The 13,207-nt window shown below is 39.9% G+C and overlaps 1 protein-coding gene across 1 annotated transcript; it reads right to left on the reverse strand.

The window, feature by feature from the left end:
• Positions 1 to 1,164: 1,164 nt before the first annotated feature.
• LOC143024393 (ATP-dependent DNA helicase Pif1-like) lies at positions 1,165 to 12,069 on the reverse strand. The gene is made up of 2 exons (XM_076183191.1): positions 10,150 to 12,069; positions 1,165 to 1,413 (listed from the first exon to the last, which is right to left on the reverse strand). The coding sequence occupies exons 1-2, from the start codon at positions 12,067 to 12,069 to the stop codon at positions 1,165 to 1,167; spliced, it is 2,169 nt and encodes a 722-aa protein (XP_076039306.1).
• Between the last annotated feature and the right edge of the window lie 1,138 nt (positions 12,070 to 13,207).

The following is a 13,207-nucleotide window of genomic DNA, read 5'->3' on the forward strand; positions in this document are numbered from 1 at the left end:
TTTGATGTGACGGTTGATGTCGGTGGCCATCTTGGGCCAGTAGTACGTCCGTTTGGAGTTTGCAAGGCATTTTTCTTTGCCTGGGTGGCCTGCAATGGGGCTATTGTGTACCATTAGGAGGATTCTTGGAATGAATGAGTTTGGGATTATTGTTTGGGTTAGGATAGTGGTGCCTCTTTTAAGAATTCCATCCTTTAACTGTAATTCTCGGGCGGGTATAGGGGGGTGGGTTTGTAGGGTGGTTCCCATTTCTAGGTGGCGGATTACCTGTGACCAAGTTGGGTCTTTTCTCTGTTCTTCTCGGAGTTCCTGGAGGGAAATACAATTGATGGTAGGGACTGTTGCATGACTGTGATTTTGTGACCCAGAATGAGTTCTCGGAAATGTTTTAGAGCCCAGACTACCGCTAGAGCTTCCAAGTGGGTGGTGGAGTAGTTACGCTCTGCAGGGTTCAGTACGCGGCTTGCGTACTCTATCGCTCTATGTTTCCCGTTTGAGCCTATTTGTTGTAGGACTGCACCTATTCCTAGGGTGGATGCATCCGTAAACAGAAAGAATTCCTTTGTAAAGTTTGGGAAGGCGAGTATGGGTGCCTTGTACAATGCTGTCTTTATTTTCTCAAAGCATTCTTGTTTTTCAGAATCCCATTTGAAAGGTATGTTCTTACGTGTAAATTTGGTAAGTGGAGTAGCTAGGTCAGCAAAATTTCTGATAAAATGTCTATAACAGGCAGCCATGCCAACGAAAGAACGGAGTTGATTCTCGTTCTTCGGGGTGGGGAATTCAGCAATGGCCTCTGATTTTGTCTGGGTTTGTGTGGATTCCATCTTTGTTTACTGTATGGACAAGAATGGTGATTTCCTTTTTTAGGAATGAGCACTTGTTAAGTTGGATTTTGAGTCCAGCTTCTTTGATTGTTCGTAAGACGTACCCAAGGGTGTCAAGGTGGTATGGGAAAAATTATTAGGTCGTTTAGATAGACGAAAAGGGATTTACCAGGTTTGTCTTTGAAAAGCTATTCATAAGTCTTTGTAATGTACTAGGGGCATTTTTTTAGTCCGAAGGGCATTCGATTAAATTCGAAATGACCTTTCTCAGTACTGAAGGCTGTGACTTCTTTTGACTCTTCTTCTAGTTCAATCTGCCAGAAGGCGGATTTAAGGTCTAAAGTTGAGAAAACCATGTTTCTTGTCCCAGTGATTGGAGGACATCTGCCATGATAGACATAGGCATATGGTCTGGGGTGGTGTTGATGTTTACTTTACGGAAATCTATGACTGGTCTAAAGGATCCATCCTTTTTAGGAACTAGAAAAAATGGGGAGTTCCAAGGGGATTGAGAGTATCTGATGACACCTTGTTCAGCATGTCGTCTATGTTTTGTGATACCAATTCCTTTTTGCTTTGAGGAACTCTGTAAGCAGGTGTGAAAATGGGGTGTGTTTGGGGTAGTATGTGTATATGGTGTTTAACCAAAGAAGTCTCTCCTAATGGCTCATCGTTTAAGGCGATTGCCTCACGATGGGATTGAAGGATGCTCCTAAGATTGGTTCTGGCGTGTTGGAAATCTATGATTGGTATATCTTCTGGGGGGATTGGAGTGGGGTTTGGTTTGGTGATGATGTTGTTGTTGTCGTTCCCTAGACTCTGTCCGAGCAGTTCCGTCTCCCCAAGGAATACCACAGCCGAAACTGGGTTTTCCCACAAATCCTTTATAGAGTGTATGTTGTGTTGTTTGCGTGCATGATTGTGTATAATGCAGTCTTCCAGTCTGTTGTATGGTATGGGGTGAAGTGTTACATCCCGGGCAGCTGTTCACAATGCGGTCATCCAGCCTCTTCTGGTAGCTTAGAAGTGATGGGTGGTGGCCGCACTGCAGTCTGGCCAGGTGGACTCTGTCCTTTCGTGGGAGAGAGGATTCAGAAGGGTGGATATCAGGGGGTCTGGCATGCAACAGTGTGTTGTCTTTCAGTGTGTTAATGGAGCGGTGAGTGATATGATTATGAATATGTTTCCGGAGGCTGATATTTGGTGGTTGTGGAGGAAGAGAAGAGAGTATCTGTGTGTGATACAGGTCTTTGGGTGTTGTTTTAATGTTTCTTGGTGTGTGTGGGTGTTCTGCTATGTAGTGTAGCGGGTGTGATGTGTTTGTGGTGGCTGCAGCAAGTGTTTGTGTGCCTCTTATGTCGAGGTGGTCCTTGACTTTGAGGACTTTTGTTTCATGGTGTAAATGGTCTGTAGGTGTTGTATTTGTGCAGCCTGTAATTGTTTTTAGTGCTTTGTTTTGTATGATTTGAAGGGTGTTGTGGTGTGTCTCACTGAGATTAGGAGCCCATGCAGGACTCGCATAATTCATCACTGAGCGTATGCATTGTTTGTATATTGTTGTATTAGTTTCTTTGTTTTGTCCAAATGTTGTTCCAGCGATTGACTTAAGTACGTTAAGTCTGGGTGTGCATTTGTTTTTTATGTTTGTGATGTGTTGTTTGAAAGACATGGATGTATCGTATGTTACACCAAGAATTTTCGGTGTGTTTGTGTGTGGTATTAGAGTGTTGTTGATGTAAAGATGAGGTATGTATTTGTGTTCTTTTGTCCAGTTGGTGAGAAGTGTTGCTGTAGATTTGGTTGGAGCTATATTGAATCTGTTTTTTTGATGAACCATGTGTTGAGTGTATCAAGGTATGGCTGGATTATTTCTGCAGCTTTGTCTGTGTTACGATATGTGCATGTGATTGTTATGTCGTCTGCGTAGGAAGAGATTTGTATTTCTGAGGTGTCTGGTGTGGGTAAGTTATGCATGTATAGATTAAAGAGCGTGGGGGATAGAACAGAGCCCTGTGGTACTCCATTCTTAAAGTTTCTGATGTGCGATGATTGACCATTATATGACACGTAAGCATTCCTACCTGCCAGATAATTGGCCAGCCATCTTTTGGTGTTATTGTGCATGTCTGTGTTATATGTTTTATTTGTTAGGTTGTGGCGGGGGATAGCATCAAAAGCTTTACTAATGTTTAATGTTATAAGAAGTGTTGTGTGGTGGGGCCTATCTGAATTGATGCCATCTAAAATTCTTTGTGTGAGGTTTATCAGAAGAGTGTTTGTGGAGTGTAGTGGTCTAAAACCGTGTTGTGAGTCAGCAAGGAGAATATGTGGTGTGACAAGTTTAAGTATTAGGCGTTCAATGACTTTAGAGGGGGTGCAGAGAAGTGTGATTAGGCGGTGCGATGTTGGGATTGTTGGGTCTTTGTTCGGTTTTGGAATGGTGATTATTTTACCATGCTTCCAGATGTCGGGTATAGTGTTGTGTGAATAGCTGTAGTTTGCAATGTTTTTGAGTGCGTGTATACCTTGTGGTCCAATGTGTTTTAGGTGGATGTTACTTATGTTATCAGGGCCACAGGCGGATGAGTGCTTGAGATTATGTATTATGTGTTTTGTCTGACTGTCTATGAAGGGTGTATAGTCTGAGTCTGTGGGAAAGTCTTTCTTACGTCGAATAGTGCGTCGGTCGTCAGGGTGAGAAGCGAGATGGCTTGTCTGTGCAAAATGATTTATGAGTGTGTTTGCGTGTTGTCTGTTTGAGGGTAGATTGTCTGTTGTTGTGATTATTGCTGGGTGAGTGCTTGTTGTGTTACTGTTGGATAGTGTAATGCTGTTGAGTGTTTTGTACAATTTGCTGGTGTTTGTTTTGTGATCAAGTGTATTGATAAAGTTTTGCCAATTTTGTGTTTTTTGTTCGTGTATTTTATTGGCAATCACAGTGTAGTGTTTGTATTTGGTCTGCTATGCTTTGAGGGATAGGTGTGGGGTGTTGTGTTTAAGTGTGTCTCGTTGTCTGATGAGGCCTTGGATTTCTGGTGTGAAGTTGGGGTTGTGTGATTTTCTGTTGCCTCTAGGGATGTATCTCTTGTCTGCGTTTTGTATGATTGTATTAAAAGTGTGCACAGCATTGTTTATGTCTGTGATTGGTGTACTGTTAAGTGTTTCAAAATGTTGTTCTGTCTCTTCAGTAAAAGCTTCCCAGTTAGCTCTCTTGTAATTGGTGTATGTGTGTCTGTGGCCAACTGGGGTGCATCTTGTTTTGGTGGTGATGATGATTGGAAGGTGGTCAGAACCAAGGGTTCCGACCACTCTCCATGATGTTGTTGGGGTTAGGCAGGGGGAGCAGAGGGTGATATCAGGAGAGGAGGGAGTGTAGAGAGCTTGGTGTGGGATATGTGTATGATTATGTGTGTTGTTCATGATAGTCAATGAGTCAAACTGAGTCTGTATATCAAGCCCTCTGTCTGTGTCAGGGTTGTCGACATACCAGGCAGACGACTTGGCGTTGAAGTCACCACCCATGATCAGGTTGGGGATTGAGGCTAGTTGGCTAAATTGAGGTCTGAAGGTGTTTGGAACTGTGGGGGATGATTGGGGGGGAATGTACATGCTAACTATTGTCAGCGTTGATTTGTTGCCTGTGCGGATTCGAATGGATTGGATTTCTGTTGTGTTATCTGTGGTAGGGAGGAGAATTTTGGTTGTGGCACTTGTGTCCACAAAACAGATGGAGTGGTGGATCAGGGTGATGAATTTAGCTGTGCAATCTACCATTCTATGGTCACTACCTATGTTGACTTTATTTATCACTGTAACATTGCTAACACTCTTACTGTTATCTCCTAATATTTCGTTCTTTCTTGTTCCATTTGGACTTCTCTAGGTCCATTTACGTCCTACACGCTTTTCGAAGAAAATTCATTATCCTCATGTTGTAGTTCTCTACGAAATTGACTAACATCTCGCCTCTGTCATTTCTTTCACCTACTCCAAACTTCCCAATGCACGACTCATCTCCCATCTTCTTCCCCACTTTAGAATTAAAGTCGCCTATTACCAACGTGCTCTTACTTTTTTTATCCATTACCTGACTTAAATCATCATAGAAGGATTCAATTTCATCGTCTGAACTTTGTGAAGTTGGTGCATAAACCTGAGCTATTTTTACACAGCCTAATCACAATCCAAGCTACCCTGTCTGATAAACTACTGAACTTGACTACGTTACCAGCAATCTCTCGGTTGATCAAGAATCCTACTCCACTAGATCTTTCTTTGTCCTTACCTCTATAGTAGAACAGGTGGTGACCATCTTGTAATTGTATCAGCTTTTCTTCCGTTCTTCGGATTTCGCCCAGTCCTACGATGTCCCACTTGATGTTTTCTAGTTCTTCCATTAAACTCATCAGCCTGTGGTCTTCTGAGAGAGTTCTTACTTTGTAGGTATAGATCTTCATTTACTTCATACTGTTTAATATCCAAGGCTTGGATCTGCTTGGACAGTGCTTACTCACATTCGGTGGCACACTGCCCGTAAGCACATTAGGCAATGCGGTTGGACCTTTAGCGGACGATGATCCAACAGGAACACCCGGTTTTCCTTTGTTTGTGCTATTTATGTTTGCTATGAAAGGCTTTTGGCAGTAATCTCACGTCCCTGCCTCCTAGTTTCTGGTGAGATATTTCTCTGGTGTCACCTTATTCATTAGATTCGGTGAAGCCCCATATATTCATAGGGTGCCCAATGGTCCATGCCGTCATTATGACGGTACCCCATATATCTATAGGGAATTTCCCTGTTTGCCATCAGGGACGTACCAGTTAGCAGTGGGTCCTGCGACTGTTTGTGTGTGCTGCTCTTTGTCTGGTCTATCTTACAAAACCTATCCGATATGGGTGACCCTGCAGAGATTTCCTCTCTATCGACATAGCTTTTATAATCATTAAGATTCTCAAGCCTCTCCACCACGTCAAGGTGTCAACTCTCGGATATATATATATATATATTATATACATATATAGGTATATATATATATATATGTATATATATATATGTATATAGGTATACATATATATATATATATATATATATATGTGTGTGTGTATGTGTGTGTGTGTGTGTGTGTGTGTGTGTGTGTGTGTGTGTGTGTGTGTGTGTGTGTGTGTGTGTGAGAGAGAGAGAGAGAGAGAGAGAGAGAGAGAGAGAGAGAGAGAGAAATGGATGGGGAAGGGCAAACGAAGATGTGTTGGGAATAAAGTTTATTGCCCTAACGTTTCGACCAACATGGTCTTCTTCAGAGGATATGTTACATTACGATTAGACCACAAGTCTTATACTCGCAGCGAGAGGGAACCCGGCCAGCTGTGAGCGGATGTGTCAGGTCTTCTCTTTGTCTATGTATGTATATATATATATATATATATATATATATATATACATATATATATATATATATATATATATATGAATAAGTTCATATATATATACATATATATATTTGTATTATATATATATATATATATATATATATATATATATATATATATAAACATGATTGAACAAATACATCCATCTCACTTTACGGACGTTTTGCTATTCTTAAAACATCAGCTTCCATTCCCAGGGGTGTAAAATGGTGATGCAGAGACAGAGACCAAAGAGAGACCAGGCAGAGAGAGAAAGAAGCAGAGACAGCTCCAGAACGAGAAAAGAACCGAGAAGACAATAAAAGAAGCCAGGGCCATCTGAATCTACGTAGAAATAACTCTACCTCTGTCGATTACGACAACTCCGCAAAGCAAGTCCTTTGGTCTACAACTACTGCACGTCTCCAAGCAAAGTGTAAAGCCTTCGTGTTTTCCCGAATAGTTTCGGACATCTCCAGATTGCTGATTGAGCTATGAGCGACTCGACACTGTTATTTTCTCAATTCACGAAACATCATCCACTAACTTACTTGTTCCCGACTACCAGAAGCTTCACTTACCAGAAGAAGCCCCAAAAGCTTCCACTACTAGAATTTATCGTCCATAATCTTCACCTCAATCTACCTATCTGTCCCCTGAGACCGTTGGTGTGACCTCACCAACCGGTATCAAGACTAGTCTACACCATAATCAAGACTTCGCTTTTCCCACCTGTTATTACGTGCTACAGAGAAGAGCACACCAAGGTACTCTAATTGGTAAATCATTTAATGTGTCTATTTCATGTCATATATGTTGATATAAATTTCATTATGTTATGCCCATTGTATATGTTAATTTTGTTTTCAATTCTCATAATAACTTTAACGAAAAGTTTAATTATTCTGCCTGAAATCTCTGCCGTCCGTCCGAACTGCGCACGGCCTTAATTTTTTTTGTTTTGTTTTTCGTGTCGCGACTAGGCTGACCCATAGGTGAGTCACATACATACACACATACACAAATACATACATACATACATACATACATACATACATACATACATACATACATACATACATACATACATACATACATACATACATACATACATACATACATACATACATACATACATACATACATACATATAATCATACATACATACATACATACATACATACATACATACATACATACATACATACATACATACATACATACATACATACATACATACATACATACATACATAAGTGCCCAATTGTATTATTGTCAGTGTATCACTGCTATCTCAATAAACCTATCATTATTATTATTATTTATTATTTATTTTACATACATATTTACACACATACATACATACATACATACATACATACATACATACATACATACATACATACATACATACATACATACATACATACATACATACATACATACATACATAATACATACATACATACATACATACATACATACATACATACATACATACATACATACATACATACATACATACATACATACATACTGTACATACATACATACGTACATACATACATACATACATACATACATACATACATACATACATACATACATACATACATACATACATACGTACATACATACATACATACATACATACATACATACATGCATACATACATAAATACATACATACATACATACATACATACATGCAAACATACAAATTTACTTTCCTAAGGTTAGCTTGCTGAATTTTGTTGTGGAGATCTTCATCCATTTTTAAAAATGAGGTCGTGACAAATAAAAAAAGCCATTTTCCTAAATATTTCCACACAAAGCCAGATCTCAAATACATATTTCTTGCACTGTTTAATGTTGTCAACATATAATCATGACCATAAACGTTATTCTGATGAGCGTGTTAGGAAGCCTTGTCAATCTGGGTTGGACATCTGCAGCCCTCGCAACAAATAAGGTTTGATAAAGAAACCAAAGAAAATCATAAATCCAGTTTCCAAAGGATATCAACTATGATTATTGTAATACTATTCCACTCGTTTGCTTTACGTAGTTTTCTGTGGGAAATCTAAATTAGGAAATATAAAAAAAAGAAAAAGAAAAAGAAAAGTAAATAAATCGATAAGTAAATAGATAAATAAATTACGTCTCCTGAGAATATTAGGAATTTCTTAATTCATATTTCCAATAGAGCTTAGATTGATTCTGTATTGCTTACAGATTGTTCCTATTTATTGTTTATCGTTCCTCATATATTTGTTGCATTTTTTGCTTGTCCTCTGTTCTCCTCTGTTTTTTTTTTTTTGTTTTTTTTTGTTTCTTTGCTTTTTATTCGTTAGTTGGAGTTACAGCGGCTGTAGGTAGTAATGTTTGCACTCTTATCGAATGCAGTGCTTAAGATTAATGATTGAGGCTCAATTTCACTTCGTTTTTTTTTGTACCCCAATGTGGAATTACAAAGCTTGAGCTTGGTAATTATTCAAAATCGGAGAATCCGAAGAAGACACTATGGCGTGATGATTTTGAATATTATCAACAAAACTGGGAAGCATTTAGTACATTCAAACCTTGCCTGTTTATGTCAGTGGATGTACTTTCACGAGAATGAGGGCAATCTGACAACGGATCCAAATGATACCATACGAATCAAGGAGTGGCTGACCTACAATGAACTAAGCCTCGACCAGCCCCGGATAAAGCAGAACGCACAAGTGCAGACACCTTTTGTTATCAGAAATCCATAAAAGCTACTGGCTCAGTAACACTTCCTTGTGTGATCGATCAGAATTTAAGCCGTTTGGGCATGTCGGCAACTTTGCTCAGGGTCGACTGACCAAGCAATGGCTTCGGCAACGATAATGATGTTTAGTTTATGAACTCGCTCACATACAGTACACCAATGTTAGAAATGTATAATTTCTATACAGAAAGTCATTAGAGTATACAGTAACTATCATTCGCTTAGAAAACATATAAACGTCCTTAAGTACCATATGTACAATACACAAAATACAATTCATAACACTAGGATAACAACTTTTCACAAAAATATTGTTTCTCTTGATTTTGAGTGATTCAAAAGCAAAATTTGCTCTAGTTCCAAATATGTACTTGCTTTTCCTCTATCATAGGCCGTTTCAGTGATATAGAAAATTATACTTATATGAAGAAATGTATGGGGTACGGAAAACACACAATTGTCGCTTACAATTTTTCTTTTTTTCAGGTTTATACTATACGAGTATATTGACGTTCGCTTAGGAAACATATAAACGTCCTTAAGTACCATATGTACAATGCACAACATACAATTCATAACACTAGGTAACAACTTTTCACAAAAGTTTTGTTTCTCTTAATTTTGAGTGATTCTAATGCAAAATTTGCACTAGTTCCAAATATGTACTTGCTTTTCTTGTGTCATAGGTCGTTTCAGTGATATAGAAAATTGTACTTACAAGCACCCGGCTAACGCCGGCCATGGCTCCGCCATGGGTGCTTGGCCTGCGGCGCTGCGTTGCGCCCCAGGGCTCCGCCCTCATTGTTTTAATGTATGATTTGTTCGGTTTGGTTTAGATAATAAAAGAGAGGAACGCATACATGTTTTTTATTCAGTACCGGTAATAACAACATCTTTGGACGCTTTAGGTCGTTTACGTGGTGGAGTCCTAACTTCTTCTTCCGAATCATCATTGTCGTCATCGTCACTCCATCTCTTTTCCGCCTTCACGATGAAGTCCTTCATTTCTTCTTGCCCCTTCTTCATTTCTTCTTGCCCCTTCTTCACCTTCTTCATTTCTTCTTTAATTTTTTCTAATAATTCCTCTAAATCTTTCTTAGAGGCCAATTCAGACTCATCATCGCTGGTCTCGTTGTCTGAAAAATTTGGCATTATCATTACTGTTATTCCAAAATCAATCTTTTCGATTTCCGAAAAGATTGATTTTGGAATAACAGTTATTCCGTGCTCTGGTTCCTCCTCAGCATTTGGAAGTTCCTCGCTATCGGAAGCAGGTGTTATTTCTGGTACAGCTTCTTCACCTTTGAAAGATTTACAGAAAAGTTCTTTATATACACAATTTCGTGCCGGTTTTAACTCGTGCGTATCATTTACCTTACTCCAGCCAGTGTACACTATTAACGAATCCCAGCTGGTAACCCGGGGACACGCAACGTAAAGCTGTCCGTGCGCGAAGCACTGTGCGGAATCGAGAAGGAGGCCACACCGGTTAAAAGTTTGTCCCTGGGACTTGTTTATTGTCATAGCGTAACTTAGTTTAACGGGAAACTGTTTCCTTTTAAAGTTTACGGGTGTATCTGTTGATTCTAACGTTACCCTCGGAAGCAGAACTTGTTCACCCTTGTACGCACCTCCTAAAATCTTGCCAACGATAATATTCTTCTGTAAGTTAGTTACCATAACTCGAGTTCCATTACACAATTTTGGCGGAAAAATGTTTCGGATAACCATAATAACGCTACCTATCTTTAACTTCAATTCATGGGGCGGGAGGGAAGGACTTGACATTGCATTGTATACGGACTGTTGAATTTCCATGTCGTCTTCTACGGAAATGTCCTCACTCATATAGACCCTCTCTGGCTTGTCTGATTTGTCGTATACGATATAGTTAATTCTGTCAACATCGTCGTTTGTAGGTGAAATGATAACCCTTTTCTCAAAGTAAGAAACGTTCAAGTGGTTTTTTTCAAAGTTGTCGTAGACCTTTTCCACCAACTCTTCATGGTCTTTAACCAACACTCCAAAATTTTCAGGAAAGTGCATGTAATAGCCACTTTCTCCTGTCCCTATCCTTAACAGATTTTTAGCGAATTTCTTATTTTTAGCGTCATTAACAGTGAGTCTAACGTTCTCTGTTAGTTCCATCTTTACCAAACAATCCCAAAAATAACTTGACTTTATACAACATTCTAGTTCATCGTTCTTTCCACCTCCTCTTACAACGGGAATAATCTGTCTGAAATCACCCGCGCAAACGAAAACTATTCCTCCCATGAAACTGTTAACTTCCAGTATATCTCTTAACGTTATATCCAATGCTGTAATCGTATTCTTGTTGGCCATTACGACTTCGTCCCACACTATAACGGACGTCATCTTCAGTAACCTTGCCATCTCTGAGTTTTTCTTTACGCTACAGGCACGAACCTCGGTATGACCCATTAAAGGAATCTTAAACATGTTATGCGCTGTCCTTCCTCCGTGTAAAACAGTTGCGGCGATGCCCGAGGACGCCACCGCCAGGGCTACCTTTCCCTTTGAACGAACCGCGTCAAGGATAAGGTTAAGCACGAAAGACTTTCCCGTGCCTCCAGGAGCGTCTAAGAAGATACCGTTATCACGATACTTTTTGTCTCCCTCAACGCGCGCCATCACGGTTTCGTAGCATTGCCGTTGTTTATCGTTTAGGAGAACCGTTTTTTCTTTAACCTCTTCTTCCAGCTTAGCTTTGTTATACGATTTCTCCCTACGTATAACGTTTGTTGTCTTTTCGCCGTCTCTAGAAGGAGGGAGGCCATAATGAACTATCCTGCCGCCGCCACAGTTCCACACGTTTTCCTGTATATCGTCTAAGGCATCCAGATAAATTTCTTCGTTGTACTCTGTTAACCCTCTGTGATGAAGGAAGTCGCTCGAAAACAGATCTTTGGTCTCTTCCCAGATATTTGACTGGTCCTCGAGGGAAGAAAACACCAGCATGCTTGCGTACGTTGCCCGTAGCTGTCTTCGATCGTTTGTGTGGTTGATTATCTCTAGGATAGTCTGTTTCCACGTATCTTCGTCGTTCAGTAGACCCATGGCCTTCACGGCTTCCCTGAAGGTGGAGTACACGTGTCCGTCTACGGTTCTAAGATATGTAAAAGACTTAGGTCCTCGCTTATGCGTAAGAAGAAGACGCAAATAGAGGAGTTCGACGTTTTTGCTTGTTACAGCCCTTATCCTTCCTAGAGCGTAACTTTTGTTTCGACGTTCTACTCAAATACTCTTATTGTTGTTGTAAACGAAAAAATTGGGCATTTTGTGATAGTAGAGCCCTGCTGCAAACTCATCACGGGAACATATTTTGAAAAATGCTGTCAGCTGAGTGTCTTTTTCGATCATGTTGTCGATAACCTCTTTTGCCATATCTTCTTGATAAAAAACTTCATTTTCGCCTTGTAGATGTAGGTCAAGCGAAAAGACAGAAGGGTGACTCTTGTGAACGAGGAATTTGAAAATCTTCCACAAAATACGGTCACAACCCATGTTTACATACTTTGTAACGTAGGCTATGCATTTAATGGAATTTGAACACTCGACGTTAATGTGAGCGTTATATTTCAGACATAGATACGGGTTATAAGGTACAACCCACGAATTATCTATAGTTTTTAACTCTCCTTTAACTTTCACGTCGAAAGAGTGTCCGCCTTCTCCCACGGCTCTTCTTCTGTATAAAGGATAGCCGTTACGTCCAAAGAGAAGATCGCTCCTACACGGTTTGGGGAAGCCCTTTTGGCATTTGTCGTTCCCGTTTACCGATTTTCTTTGACAGCATACGTGGGACTCGTCGAAGCCTTTACACGGACCGTGGATCATACATTTTGTGACAATATCGTGCAATCTTGGTTCCTTTTCCTTGTCTGGTATTTCGGCGGAAATGACACTGCACACCAATTCGGCGTTAACTCGTTCTTCCATCCATAGAAGAATGTGAACGTGAGGGAGACCTCTTTTCTGCCACTCAATGCTATAAAGGAAGGCCTTAACGCGCCCAAAAATGTTTTTATTAGTTAAATCATCCATAATGCTGTCGACTTTCAGCTTAAATATCCTACTAACCAAATCGGGTCTATCGTTATCGCTCCTATGTCTCGAAGCAGAGCTGAAATCTGTTGTTCAATAGCTTCATTCAACTCTTCCCATCGATAATTCATAGTAAAAGTGATAAAAAAGT

This window comes from Oratosquilla oratoria, chromosome 4 (genome assembly GCF_046742065.1).
Source record: "Oratosquilla oratoria isolate Oo_2021 chromosome 4, ASM4674206v1, whole genome shotgun sequence".
Taxonomy (NCBI): domain Eukaryota; kingdom Metazoa; phylum Arthropoda; class Malacostraca; order Stomatopoda; family Squillidae; genus Oratosquilla; species Oratosquilla oratoria.

What these genes read in the sequence shown, in the direction of transcription:
- LOC143024393 (XM_076183191.1), bottom strand. Translation starts at nt 12,069, where the DNA reads ATGGGTCTACTGAACGACGAAGATACGTGGAAACAGACTATCCTAGAG. An exon ending in AGATTGATTTTGGAATAACA is followed by an intron (nt 1,414 to 10,149) that starts GTAATGATAATG and finishes ACCTGCTTACAG; the next exon opens with AGTTCCTCAAAGCAAAAAGG.